This window comes from Chaetomium tenue (genome assembly GCF_020726465.1).
Source record: "Chaetomium tenue strain MPI-SDFR-AT-0079 chromosome Unknown F5144scaffold_5, whole genome shotgun sequence".
Taxonomy (NCBI): Eukaryota; Fungi; Ascomycota; class Sordariomycetes; order Sordariales; family Chaetomiaceae; genus Chaetomium; species Chaetomium tenue.
The window spans coordinates 274684-287351 of record NW_027117333.1 but is presented as its reverse complement, the minus strand read 5'-3'; the positions used below and the strand labels follow the sequence as shown (position 1 = coordinate 287351).

At 56.3% G+C, this 12668-nt stretch overlaps 6 protein-coding genes across 6 annotated transcripts; 2 read left to right on the top strand and 4 right to left on the bottom strand.

Moving 5' to 3' along the window:
* The first annotated feature begins 179 nt into the window (after nt 1-179).
* F5144DRAFT_271769 (uncharacterized protein) lies at nt 180-1982 on the top strand. The gene is made up of 2 exons (XM_066783629.1): nt 180-1616; nt 1743-1982. The coding sequence occupies exons 1-2, from the start codon at nt 379-381 to the stop codon at nt 1819-1821; spliced, it is 1317 nt and encodes a 438-aa protein (XP_066640796.1). The 5' UTR covers nt 180-378; the 3' UTR covers nt 1822-1982.
* F5144DRAFT_575722 (uncharacterized protein) lies at nt 1726-2367 on the bottom strand (the record flags this gene model as incomplete). The annotated part of the gene is made up of 1 exon (XM_066789091.1): nt 1726-2367. A coding segment is annotated over one exon (511 nt), but the record flags the coding sequence as incomplete, so codon positions are not given.
* Nucleotides 2368-2756: 389 nt separating this feature from the next.
* Nucleotides 2757-3902, top strand: F5144DRAFT_651779 (OHCU decarboxylase-domain-containing protein; the record flags this gene model as incomplete). Its single annotated transcript, XM_066793044.1, has 2 exons — nt 2757-3362; nt 3469-3902. 2 exons carry the CDS (start codon nt 2757-2759, stop codon nt 3550-3552), a joined length of 690 nt encoding a protein of 229 aa, XP_066640794.1. The 3' UTR covers nt 3553-3902.
* A 126-nt stretch (nt 3903-4028) lies between these two features.
* On the bottom strand, nt 4029-7878 carry F5144DRAFT_603674 (CPSF A subunit region-domain-containing protein; the record flags this gene model as incomplete). Its single annotated transcript, XM_066791299.1, has 8 exons — nt 4029-4055; nt 4128-4514; nt 4587-5433; nt 5497-6778; nt 6851-6987; nt 7043-7413; nt 7489-7565; nt 7635-7878. The coding sequence occupies 8 exons, from the start codon at nt 7876-7878 to the stop codon at nt 4029-4031; spliced, it is 3372 nt and encodes a 1123-aa protein (XP_066640793.1).
* An 858-nt stretch (nt 7879-8736) lies between these two features.
* On the bottom strand, nt 8737-10506 carry F5144DRAFT_575712 (uncharacterized protein). Its single transcript, XM_066789090.1, has 2 exons — nt 9922-10506; nt 8737-9775 (listed from the first exon to the last, which is right to left on the bottom strand). The coding sequence occupies exons 1-2, from the start codon at nt 10374-10376 to the stop codon at nt 8956-8958; spliced, it is 1275 nt and encodes a 424-aa protein (XP_066640792.1). The 5' UTR covers nt 10377-10506; the 3' UTR covers nt 8737-8955.
* Nucleotides 10507-10926: 420 nt separating this feature from the next.
* F5144DRAFT_513840 (uncharacterized protein) lies at nt 10927-12439 on the bottom strand. Its single transcript, XM_066786581.1, has 2 exons — nt 12154-12439; nt 10927-11997 (listed from the first exon to the last, which is right to left on the bottom strand). Exons 1-2 carry the CDS (start codon nt 12220-12222, stop codon nt 11173-11175), a joined length of 894 nt encoding a protein of 297 aa, XP_066640791.1. The 5' UTR covers nt 12223-12439; the 3' UTR covers nt 10927-11172.
* Nucleotides 12440-12668: the final 229 nt, after the last annotated feature.

Below are 12668 nucleotides of genomic sequence, written 5' to 3'. Positions count from 1 at the left end.
CTCCACGCGCCCCTTCCCGACTGCCTGGAACCCCCGCGTCCTTCGCCGGTCGAGACGTGGGTAACAAAGCCTCTTCTACTGCCAGCCTTAGTAACTAGTTATTCTTTCACGGCTTCCATTGAGGTGACGGACCGTCCGCTCACCTCATCCCGGCTTTCCGTCTGGAGCAACGCCCCCAATCAACTTCGGCATGCTTCATTCACCCCTACCTTCCCGTGTCCTAAGGAATCTTTCCGCTTTGGACTTATCACCCCACTGCCCGGTTCTTGGCCTCCGGAACCGCTGAATATGCGCTAAGCCGACACCGAGGATCACCCCTAGTATCAGGAGGATTTCGACTGGGTTTTTGCTTGGTTAGCAGGTTAAGAGAAGACTGACATGGGTGTCCAACTCGAGCATCTCGGCCAGAGTCTCGAACAGTACGGACCATGGCACTTTGGGGACGCCCAGTTCGAGGACGGGCACCGCGCCGAGCTCGAAGCGGCGCTCTTGCAGACGGCTACTATCTCCGGCTTGGGTGATAGACTGTTGGAGATCTCAAAAGGGAGCAGGTCGGGAAGCCAAAGCCCAGCTCGTCCCGAGCTGAAGCTCAAGGTGAAGCCCACACCTCCGGGCTCGCCGGCGCGGACCGCACCTGGGGCATCTACCCCGGCCACTCCCACCAGGAGAGATGTATCCCTCTTCCCTTCGACGCTGGACCCATCCCTAACCTTCCCCCGACTCGCCGCCTCCAAAGAGGCGGTTGTGACCTTTCCCCTAGCAGCGCCCGCTTCACACTCCGGGTCTTGCCTCAAACGCCGCCGGCCGGATACGGACATCGATGGCCCCGGAACGTCGTCAACGACATACAAGAAGCGGCGGCTCCTCCGCCATCTCATCACCTCGCGCCTGTCGCAGCCGTTCTCTCTCCCCGCGACCCATATCCTCAACCGGGAGGCGGTCGCTTCCGGCGACAAACGGTTCCTCAAACTGACGGCCATCATGTCGGCGCGGCGTCTCAACAGCGCTGTGGTCGCTTCGCCCCAGGCCCCGTCCCCTCCGCAGCAGCCCAACCCGTCAACCTGGCTCCATCGCGCAGCCCTGCTCAACAGCCTCCGCAGTCGGGTATATGCCACAGCCGCGGAGCGCGCCAACATGCCCGTCCCGGACCTCGCCGCCAAAACCGCCGTTTTCCAGCAGAGCCACGGCTCAACAACGGCCTTTGTCGGTGGGCGCTACCTCATCACCTCGCCCAGCCCCAACAACCACCCCGCCCACGCACCGCCTCACCGGCGACCACCGCCACCCGGAGCCCCACAACCGCACCCAAACTTCCGCCCCGGCAACCACCACAACCACGGCAACGGCCCGATCCACATCCACCAACACCCCACCCACACGGGCCCCGCCAACGGGCACCCCCACCCCCACCACCACCACCATCACGCACCCAAAACCTGCCTGCGCATCCCCTCCCCCACGCTCCGCCCTCTCCGCTCGCCCGAACTGCGCGTCACCCGCCCGCTGATCCCGCTCGAAGACATCGAGCCGCTGTACGACGAGTCCTTCTCGGACGACGGCATGGCCTTTCCCACGTCGGAGCTGGAGAGTCGGTATGGGTATGATGACGAGGATGAGGATGGGGAGGGGGAGGGGGAGGGGGGTGGGGGCGTGTATGCGGATTTTAGTGTTATTTTTGGGGGTGGGGGTGGGGGTGCTGGGAAGGATCATGGGGAGGGGGGTGGTGAGGAGGGTGAGGATGGGGATGGGTTGGGAGGAGCGGATTGTTTTGAGGATTATATGGATGATTTGGATGGGATTCCGTGGGGGGGTGGGGGTTGAGTGGTGGTATTTATCGTTGTTGTTTACTGAACTCGTTAAAGTTGAAGCTGGCGAGGGGGTTGCATTGGGCTGGTGGGAGGAGGGTATTTGCTTGGCGGGTTGGACTGAGTGTTCACTTGCTTGAGTGGGATTATGCACGGTGGAGGGTAATGGGGCTTTGGCGGGAAGGATATATGGCTGGGTGGGTATTTGCGGAACCATGTTTTGCGAGGGTAGGTATCTACTGGTTCGTCGTGTCTTGTCTTGGTGGGTTGGAGTTTGACGGCATCGGGGCTGCGGATGGGAGGGAGGATATTTACTTGTATCAGCGGCATCACGGCGGATGGAGGCAGGCAATCTGATTTTATGCGCGTTTGGCAGTCTTGGCTTTTGCATGGGGAGCGTGGTGTATTTCCTTGTTGAGCAGTGGTCTGGGGTGTTGCGCTTGAGAGTGGAGGAGGGTATTGGGTGTTGCGAGAAAAAAAAGATGGCTTTGAGAGAAAGACAGACAGAAGCAGAGCAGAGAGGCAGAACATACACGGCCGAAAATAAAAACAGCTATCCATGTCGGTGTGTTGTTGTGATGTCCGAGCTGTGTAACACGGACCTCGCCGCCTCGTGTCTGCCCTGTTTAGATTCAGCTTGGGTTCAGGGGTTGAGGTCACGTCACTCTGCATGGCGTATCCCTGGCGGGGCTTGCAGGCACACACAGACCCCACAACCCCACGCGACCCCTCGAGATGGAGAGATAAGACGATGCGATTGCCCTGGGTTTTATTTTAAGTTTATCTCGTCCCCATTCCTCCACACACTTTTTAAGAGGTGCTGTTTGATCTTGCGTCTTTTTATTTCCCAACCTCCCAACCGACCTGACAACACAACCCAACCCAACCCAACCCAACAGCACGACTCACTCAACCCAACACAATACAACCACAACTCAACCAACCCTCACCATGACCGCCGCATCCACCACCAACCCCCCTCCAGCCGACACGGCCCCAGCAACAATCCCCCCCCTCAACCCCACCGCAACCCCCTTCCTCCCCGCCATCACCTCCCTCCCCACCCTCTCCCCCACCGCCCTAACCGCCACCCTCGACCTGCTCTTCGAGCCCTCCGCCGACCTGCACGCCCTGGCCCTGCCCACCATGCGCACGCTGTCCTTCGCCTCCTACCCCGACCTGATCGCCACGCTACGCGCGCAGCTGCTGGAGGTGGCGGGCCAGGTGGTGGGGGATGAGGAGGGGAGGGGGAGGCTGTATGGGGTGTTGGGGAGTCATCCGCGGTTGGGGGAGAAGAAGGGGAATGTGGGAGGTGGGGTTGGTGGTGGGGTGGGGGGGTTGAGTGTGTTGAGTGAGGGGGAGCAGGGGCATTTGGTTGGGGGTGGGGGGGAGGGGGAGGAGGAGTTGGGGCGGTTGAATCGGGAGTATGAGGAAAGGTTTCCGGGGTTGCGGTATGTGCTGTGGGTGAATGGGCGGCCGAGGGGGGAGGTGTTGAGGGATATGAGGGAGAGGACTGAGAGGGGCGATGTGAGGGCTGAGGAGAGGGCGATTATTGAGGTGAGTTCGTTTTTGCGTCTGGCTTTTTATATCGAGTCTTCGCTCTTGACGATTTGGTCGTGTTGGTGGCTGATGGGGCGGGAAACTAATGTGCTTCGATGCCTAGGCCATGTGCGATATTGCCGCCGATCGGGCACGCAAATTGCTACAGAAGTCGGCCGAGGAGGCAGTCGAGAATTCCAAGAGCTGAGTGGTGCTAGCTGCGAACTAAGGGGGGCGTACTGGGCCGCGGAGAAGTTGGGTTGGTGGAGAGATATGGTCTCATATGGTGGCACCACCCTCAGCCTTGTGCCTGTGTATCCCTGATCGGACGATCCCCGCCCTCACCATGAGATTTAAGTCCATGTTTCGGCAATGAAGCATTGGGAGCTTGAGTTCCTGTTGAGTTCCGTTTATTAAGCGTTGTTTCAGTTAACTTAACAAACGCTCAAACGCGGTTATAATACCACACTCCAAACATCCTTCAAAACCAAAATTGAATAGGCTATCGCTACAACAATGGCCCCTTGCGAAGCTAATCTGAGTAGATATACCCAGGCCATCTTTTGGTCAACTAGGGAGTGTTAGTAACTATTGCGACCCTAAACACGGACGGATGGCACCCCTCCCTCTCCTCCACCCTCACCGCCTTCAGGCGTCCTCCACAACTCCTTCGCAACCCAACCACTAAAAGGCAGATCGACTCCGTGCGTCCTGTGGCTCTCTCGTTAGCGAGGCACTTGATTTGAAAGAGAACCCGATGAAGGACAGCTGAGCGTAACGCACCGAGATCTTCCTCCCCACCTCCCTCACCGAGCGATCCAGCTCCGCCGCGATCCTCTGCTTCTTATCCCCAGGTAACAGCCTATATCGCTCACAGAGATCCCCATCAATAACCCCCTTCGCCGGCACATAGTACCCGCGATACGCTACATGGTCGCGGCCGAACAGCGACGGTTCCTCGCCGCGCATGTGCTGCTCCAGCGCCAGGAAAAAGTCGGCATCCTCGCGCGTCACAAACGGAATGAACACGCCGATGGTACCCCGGAAGCCGCTCCACACGAGAACCTCCTGCCCGCCGACGACGAGGTGGGTCTTGGTGATACGCGTCGGGATGTCCTGGGTGTGGAAGTGTGCTGTTAAATCGAGGCGGTGCGGGGCGCCGTGGAGGTGCTCGCGGGCGTGTGGGAGGTGGTGAGCCCCTGGGTCGTCGGCTTCGAGGCTGGTTTGCTGGGGAGTTCATACGACCCAAAAGTTGCCAAACTTATCGCCGCCCGCTACTGAGTCGTAGTCGATCATGGTCATGCAGGTTGTCCATCGCGCGATTGTGTCGTCGACAAAGGGGATGAGTTGGTTGGACTCGGCCCTGTATGTCACCATAGCCACGCCGTGTTGCACGTCGCCAAGGGCAATGCGGTTGCCTTGTGTCTGTAACGAAACAATCAGGCCCGGCGTCACGTCGTTGGCTTGGGCCTTTCGAAGCAGTTGCTTCAGGCCCAGATCGTAAATCAACAGCGTTTTGCCAATCCCCGCAGCCAGCTGGCCTCGAAAGGCTGCCAGCGCTGTTGGCGGTTCTGTCGTCTTAGTTTTGTGAATGAACTCGAGGTCCCGGCCGTCCTCGTGAAATCGGTAGACGTAAATGTAACCCCCGGAAGACCGTCGGGGATTCAACACCATGTCCTTCCCTGTACCAACAACCAAAAAGGACTCGTCGCCTTGGCTCGTAAATGGCACTACCGCCAAGCTCGTAGCAGCTTCATTCTCTTGGAAATGGATAGTCTGGAGGACCTTTTCGCCGATCGGGTCGATAATGTTTATGCAAGAGGCCCATCGACCCTGTCCACGGGGGTACCCAAACTGTTCGGGCGGGAGTGTCTCTGCAACATGGCCTGGCTCATTCACATCCCCGCCTGGCGCTGTGGTATCTGCAGCTACCAACTGCGCACGCAGCTCGGGTGCGAGGGTGTTGTTTTCGGATTCAATCGTATAGAAATACGGTTGGTTTGGGTGCTTGACTAGGTGCCGTGGCGTGTAGGTGAGCGGTACCGACTTGTGCGTCAGGTTGTCATACAGGCTTTCGACTGAGAATATTCTGCCACCTCGCGAGTCGGCCAGTGATGGAGGAAGCAGGAAAGCCCGGAGATAGAGGACTTACCGAAGGTGGTTTCCGTGGACCCCAATAATACCCTCTTCACACTGCTCGCTACTGAAGCTCCATCCCCAGTCCAGATTCTCGTAGCTAAGCGGGGTCACCATAAAGCCTCTTGTCGGGTCAACATAGCCCATCCAGGACTTGGAACTGAGGGCCAAGACACATGGTTTCTGCTGGACTGTAACTGGAAAGAGCCTAACAGGCTTGACGCCGAGAAACTTGTGTTCGGTGTCCGTCAATGAACCCGTGGTTTCCTCCAGAACCGTTCGGAGATAGACGCCGGAATGTAGGCCGATGTGTAGATATGTCGTTTTCGCCATGCCCAAAGAGTTTGAGCGACCCAGTGAAGAGTCCTCCATCTGTGTGATTGCTAAGGACGAGGGCGTCGCCGTTAAAGCCTGCACCGACCTACTCTCAAGCGTCGATTCCGGATCCAAGCTGAGGATTCTAATGGTACGATCGTCGCATCCGACAGCTAAGAAGGAACTCCGCAGGCGGCCGTTTGGGACCTGACCGAGCCCGAGACAAGTTACGGTCCCAGACATCTCCTCTCTCCTGTCATACTCGGCAAGCGACCCATCCGCATCGTCGAGTTCGAAATAGACGATCTCTCCCGAGCTCAGAGCGACAGCGACTTGCCGTTGGTTCGTGGCAGCAGCTACTATAGAGCGATGTTGTGGGACAGGCCACTCGATGATCTGACCGCTGCTGCGGATATGGCGAATGCCCTTTGGGTGAACTTGAACTAGACTGTCGTTCCCTATTTGTTGGATAGCGAGGGTGCCAACCGATGTGAGAAACCCGGAATCGTTCACCTGCTTTACTTCTTCCCCGATGCTCAAGATCAGCGTATCGGTGGATGAGGATAGGATGATGTACGTATCGTGTTTGTCCTGGTTGGTAAGCTTTGCCGTCCAGACGGCTGAGACTGTTCCCGGAAGTTCAGAGGCCACAATCTCATTAACCTCCAACCCATGTTTCAGAATCCGAAAGTAGCTCCTTGCGCCACTGCCACACGCTGAGTAGATCTGCGGCGCATCATCCTCTTCCCTCAGATTGACAACGTCGGAGGCTAAGATGGGGTTCATGGACTCGATGGTTTCCACCAAACTAAGATTTCCCGAAGGCTGCGGGTCGAAAAAGACAGGAGCGACGTCTTTATCGCTACTGAATTCGACTTGCCCGTCTCCGAGCTTCTCGAACTGATAGAGGTGGTGATTCCCAAACTCGCTGGCAACAAACAGAAACCCACTTTTGAGGATGCAGAGACTCTTCGCCACGGGGACTGTATCAAAGTACCTAAGTCTGATACAGTTCACCTCCCCGGTCAGATTTCCCGTGTCATCTTCCTGCATACCCAACGTTGCCTTGAATAGGTCACCGTCTTCGGTTTGTAGCAGAAAAAAGAATGCCTCGGGACTGTTCTTCAACTTGTGCATGACCCCAGACACGATGGTGCGCTTCCGCTGGGGATCCTCTGTGGCGCCCCGACGTCTGGGAATAGGTACGCAAACCGACGAGGCTTGGTTGGAGTGCCGGTATGCGATACTTTCTTCCCAACACACCACTTGGGCCGTCATTGCCGCCGGGAACTTGGAAGAGCAACGACGAAGTTGGATCCACGGGCTCGGACCATTTCCGGACAATGTGATTCAGGCCCAGGTCCAGTTCGTAATAGACGAGCTCGACATCCGGATGTTGACGGGATGGATCATTCTGGTCCAGGCCTGAGTAATCTGTTTCGAGAGATGCAAACACGGGGTTCGAGTATCCCACATCGAGCGCTACCAAGGAGAATACAAGCGTGCCGCTTTTGTGGGCCTCGAGAGGCGAGGATATGGTGAGTTCGGCCTCGGCATTGCGGTTGAGCACGTACACGAGCTTGCTCTTTTCGATGGAGGCGATGAGACAGGCTCGGCCCTTGGGATCTGCAGCCAGTTACTGACCTGGCACCACACGGCAAATGCCAGACCTGCCGAAGGTCTCGAGCTGGACGCGGGAAAAGCGGTTCTGAGCGGCAAGATACTCGAGCACAGCGATGCGACCTGAATCCGTGGCCAGGAGGATGTAGTCTGGTTGGTGGTGGCATTAGCTTGGGAATCAGGGATGACATGACTGGTTAGATAGGGCCATCTACTTACCCTTGGCGCTTCCGGCGAGACGGAATGCGGCAATAGATCTGATGGTGCCAAACAAGTCCTGCGTGATCAGCGGTGATAACCTGCCCAAGTTCGCATCTTGGCAAAGGAGTGTGAGCCGGGAGCCTGAAGCCGTGAGAATCTGCTGCTCTTTGGTGACCGAGAATAGGCCGACGATGGCTTGGGTGATGGCGGTAGGCGGTTGGATTGTGAGCGAGTATAAAAACATGTTCGAGGTGGTTGCCATAGTGGTGGCTTGGTAGGTCATCAGTGGTGTCACTGTCGCGAGCCAACTGGGCAACTGAGTGTGACGAACCTACTCCAGGATCCTATCCTGTTAGGGTTCAGCTTCGTTGAAGGTAATCTCTCGAGGATGCTTAGGTTCGGTGCAGCCAAAGGGTGCACAACAATAGACTTGTCTCAACAGTAGGCTTGCGAGCTTGTAGCGAACTGTAGTTGTGATTGCTAACTGGAGAACTCCCAGAGCTCTCCAGGATGGGTGACTATATACATGTCTGATTCTAGGGTGACCAGTGTGCTCAGTCTATCTGAGGAGATCAGTGGGCACCGAGCTCACTGGTCTCTTTGTTCCTACTGAGCCCTCCTTCGTGCTTTGATTGGCGTGAGGTCTTAGTGATCAGTGTGCTCAGTCTGTCCAGCCTGGACTTGGCATGCTGAGCTCACTGATCACCCTGATCACTTCCCTAGCTCCCTGATTGGTTTTCCAACCGATTGGTCCGGGCGTCCTGCGCCCCGTGGTCCCACCTGTTGGCATATTCGTGACACTGAGGAGGGATATATCTTTCGTTCGTTTAGGCAGCAAAGCACCAATGTCGCAAGTAACCCTAGGTTGAAGCTGTCTTTTGACCTTGGCGTACAGGGCATACAGTGTGATATGCAGTCCACACCGTTATCACGGCAGCTCGGCGGTTAAAATAGCAAGGTCTGTACCTGATTTATAAACGAGGTACGTCTCGAACAACGATCATCCCTAGCGACGAGCTGTTGGTATGGAGGTTTCAATTCTCGGAAGGGATATAATATTGGCTGTAAAGGTACCTGGTATAATTATCTTAAATTCGTACACATCATATAGAATTACAGACACCACATAATCTACTTTGATATTTAGTCTTAAGGGGACCTCAGCTCAACAGCCACACACAATAAAAGGCTATCAAAACATGGCTCATCCCCTTTTGCATTCATCATCATCAAACCAGTCGTTATCCTTAGCAGCCTGCTCTTCTTGAATTTCGTCTCGTTTCCTCACCAACCACCCACATCATACCCCCACGCAACATCCACCCAGCACGCCTAAAAGTCAGTTCACCGCCTCCTTGCGCGTCCTCGTAGCCAAAATATGCTCTCTAAACAGCCAGCCCAAGCCGACCGTCGCCCCAGGCCCAACAAGCGGCACACTGGCCAAACCTAGGCCCACAACCTTAAGCCACCCCTCCCTCAGCATCCCCGCCGCCTTGAGATCCCAAAACAGGTACGCCATCCACGCCAGATGCGACCCAGCCGCAAACACCTGATCCCACCGCAGAAACTCCGCCGTATACCCCGTCAAATCCCTCACCCCATCACTCGGCAGCACCAGCCCCGCCGGCACAAACACCTTCCCAAACCCAAACTGCGCCAGACTCCACCACCACACGCCCGCCCCCAGCGCCGCCGCCACCCCCACCGACCACCTCACCACCGCCCGGTCCTCCTCCTCCTCCTCCCTCACCTTCTCCTCCTTCCCACTCTCAACCCCATACTTCGCCCTTACATCCTCAACAACCCGCCCCCCCGCCCGCAGCCCGACAGACAGCCACAGCGGGTGCAGCTGCCAGGCATACAGCAGCGACTGGCGGGCGGGGCGGTCGGGCCAGGCCAGGGTGAGATAGAAGGGTAGGAGGTAGGTCAGGAGCACGGCGGGGAGGGCGGCGGGGTTGGGGCGGTGCTTTTGTTTTTGCTTTGGGTTTTGCTTTTGATTCCATTGATTCGGGGTGTTGGTTGGGGTTGGGGTGGTGTTGGTGTTCTTGGAGGGGGTGATGGTGCTGTCGAGCGGGGAGGCTACGTAGTGCGTGAAGCAGTAGAGTACAGAGACTGGGCCGATCCCGAGGGCTTGGCCTAGTGTGATGAAGATGTTGGGCCTGGGAGGGAGGGAGGAAGGGGGAGGGAGTTAGTGCCCGTGTGTGAGATGGTGTGGAGGTCGTGGTGGAGTGTGTATATTCTTGGGACAGGGGGACATGATGATGATGGCATACATGTAGGTAGGAGGGGGTAGTGCAATGCTTACCATCGGGAAGGGGTCCATCTCGTCGCGTGGCGGGCCGACTCAAAGATCCAGATGGTCAGGAACACAGCGCCGTCGGTCAGAAACGCAGTAAGCTGCCGGCGGGAGGTGGGGTCGGCGTTGTAGGTGGATGGTAAGAAGAAGGCGTTGGCGACGGTGAGGAAGTTATCTAGGCCCGTAAGCCCGTAGAATGAGGTGAGTACGCGCACGGAACCGGAGGGCAGCTCCAAGATGCCACGGGCCTGGCCGAGTGACTTGGCCCATTCCACGGCAGGTTCCACGTTCATGATCCGCGTGGCAGCGTAGCCAAGACCGAGAAGCGGCAGCGCATAGGCTGCACGCTTCAGTTTGCTCTCTCTTGGGCGGCCGTTCTCGGACATGGCGCCGACGGCGCTGCCCCCATCACTGGGTTGGGCATGTCTGCTTTCAGGGCCCCTCTGACGTATTGTTTCGGCCATTGTAGAGGACAGGCTACAGCGGTGCGGTGCGGTGTGAAGAAGAACGGCAAGTTTTGGGAGCTGCGGCCGTTTGTTTCTCACATCAAATAGACATGGGATAGTTGGATGGCTGGCAACATGGCAGATAACGGGTGGGGGGTTGCTGTTGTTGTGGCGTACTTGGGGGCAGCTGAAAGAAACAAAAGGGGTAGTCGCTTCAGACATTGCGAGACATGGATCGGCAAGCACATGCTCGGACGACTGACCGACACTCTGCCCCGACAACTCACAGCTTGCCAATCGTGCAAGCCAAGTTTCCAATGACGATGGCTTCCACTTGGAATTGTTTAGTTGTTTTTATTTGTTTCCGCGTTTAGCGCAGCAAATCAACCCAAAGAAAAAGAAAAAGAAAAAAAGAAAAGAAAAAAAAACAAAAAAGTCAGATTTGTCAGTCTCATTAATACCTTAATACCTAACCACATGTAGTCAATTAATAATCTTATTCGTGATTGAGAGACAAACTAAGGTACGCTCAAAATGTCAAGGAGAAACGGGAGAGCACATGATAAAGGGAAGGAAGAATAAATCATTGAATTAAATCCATGTATATCCGTACAATAGGTTAAGCCGTAATTAGCTCACAATTCGAACCTGCTGTTCGTGCCAGTCTACTCCATTTTCATCCCAGGATACTCAAGCCGCTTCTACAAAGCAATCTAGCCCCAATCTTTCCATAGCTATTGATGGAGGACAAGCAATCGTCTCTCTCACAAGCCACAGTTGGCGGTGCCACTAACTTCAGGTTCAGCAGGCCTTCTCAAATGCCTGCCGCCGCCTCCTCTATCTGTTTGATCCGCTTCCCCAACCGTGAGTGCTGGGTGCGCCACACTGGCGTCGACGCGTCCACCACGGTACGCACCCATTCTTCCTCCCCCGTCGCCTCGTTCTTGATGCTGGCATCGCCCGCGCCCATCAGCACGCGGGGCATGTTGACGTAGATGCTCTCGTAAGCACCAGCCGGCGCCCAGAAGGCCTCGTGGTAGATGCCGATGTGCGAGTACCCCCACTTTTTGACGAACTGGCTGTTGTACCAGTTCCAGGCCTTTTTGTGGAGGGGGCCGTGGGAGAAGCGGTCCAAGCCCTCCATATCCCGGAAGTAGAAGATAGCCAGGACGGTGTTGTTGGAGGAGGCCTCGTCGCCGCGCCACATGGTCGAGCTAATGCAGCCATACTCCTTCGCATGGTCCACCACCTCCTGGGAGCAGGCCAGAAACTGCTGGGTGAACTCCTGGGCCCCAGGCCCCAGCATGCCCAGGGGGTGGTTGTACCGCGCACCGAGGTGCAGCACGACCACTCCCTTATCCGCCGGGGTTGGACTGAACGGCGATGCTTTTTCGGACCGCTGGGGGTCGTAGCTGACGTTCGGAAGGTGGGCCGAAACGCGGCCCGGTACTGTGCCTTTCCGGGAGGCCACCGCAGCTGGTGACGCAAGGTCCCGGGCGGTGAGAATCACGGCGCGGCCCAGAAGGAAGGCCAGCGGCACGAGTGCGTAGCGGGAAGGGAGGACGAGCGACACGGCGGCTTGGGCGAGACCTCCGAAGACGAGGAGAGTCGGTAGCGTGAATGAATCTTTAATCACGCCCTGTTCCAATGCAGTTTGTTAGAAGGGAAAATCCATTCAGCAGGTACATGCATGCAAGATTACTAGTTTACTACATGTAATTGGAATTACTTGTAAAGAGAAACCGGAGAACTGGAGAAGTGGAGAATTAAAGAATTAGGGAATTAGAAAACTTGCCTCGGGCCCTGGCTCTGGAATGGTGTTGCGCTCCCGAGTTGGAGGAAAGATGGGCCTGGTAGAAGCCATTATTTCGTGCCTTCCTGCGTGTTTGGTTTATTGCTGTTCATGGAAGGCAGCAGGAAGGAAGCAGGAAGCCAGCAGCAACCCAGCAACTCCTGGGGGCCGGGCTGTAAGTATGAGGGAGGCAGGTGCCTAGGGTACGAAGCACAGAGGTCCTTCTGTTGAACAGCTCGAAACAACTCACACCGTGCGGCACTGTGCAAGACATCTTTGTGCTCTTCCCTCGACAATCTCAGATCTCGAGGGAAAAAACCACTTACCACACACCACTTTTGCAGTTTTATTTACTCGGTACCACTGCGCAACTACACAGTAGGTACCTATCTGTTTACACTTCTCGAGAGTCGAGATCGACTCAACCCATCTCCCCGACTAGGTACCTTTTTACTACCAAACACAGTAAAAAAAAAAACCAACAATTACCGCACCCTCCTGCCTCTCGCTGGCGATCT

What these genes read in the sequence shown, in the direction of transcription:
- F5144DRAFT_271769 (XM_066783629.1), top strand. Translation starts at nt 379, where the DNA reads ATGGGTGTCCAACTCGAGCATCTCGGCCAGAGTCTCGAACAGTACGGA. An exon ending in GGGTATGATGACGAGGATGA is followed by an intron (nt 1,617 to 1,742) that starts GGATGGGGAGGG and finishes GGGTGAGGATGG; the next exon opens with GGATGGGTTGGGAGGAGCGG.
- F5144DRAFT_513840 (XM_066786581.1), bottom strand. Translation starts at nt 12,222, where the DNA reads ATGGCTTCTACCAGGCCCATCTTTCCTCCAACTCGGGAGCGCAACACC. An exon ending in TTCCAGAGCCAGGGCCCGAG is followed by an intron (nt 11,998 to 12,153) that starts GCAAGTTTTCTA and finishes GCATTGGAACAG; the next exon opens with GGCGTGATTAAAGATTCATT.
- F5144DRAFT_575712 (XM_066789090.1), bottom strand. Translation starts at nt 10,376, where the DNA reads ATGGCCGAAACAATACGTCAGAGGGGCCCTGAAAGCAGACATGCCCAA. An exon ending in AGATGGACCCCTTCCCGATG is followed by an intron (nt 9,776 to 9,921) that starts GTAAGCATTGCA and finishes CCTCCCTCCCAG; the next exon opens with GCCCAACATCTTCATCACAC.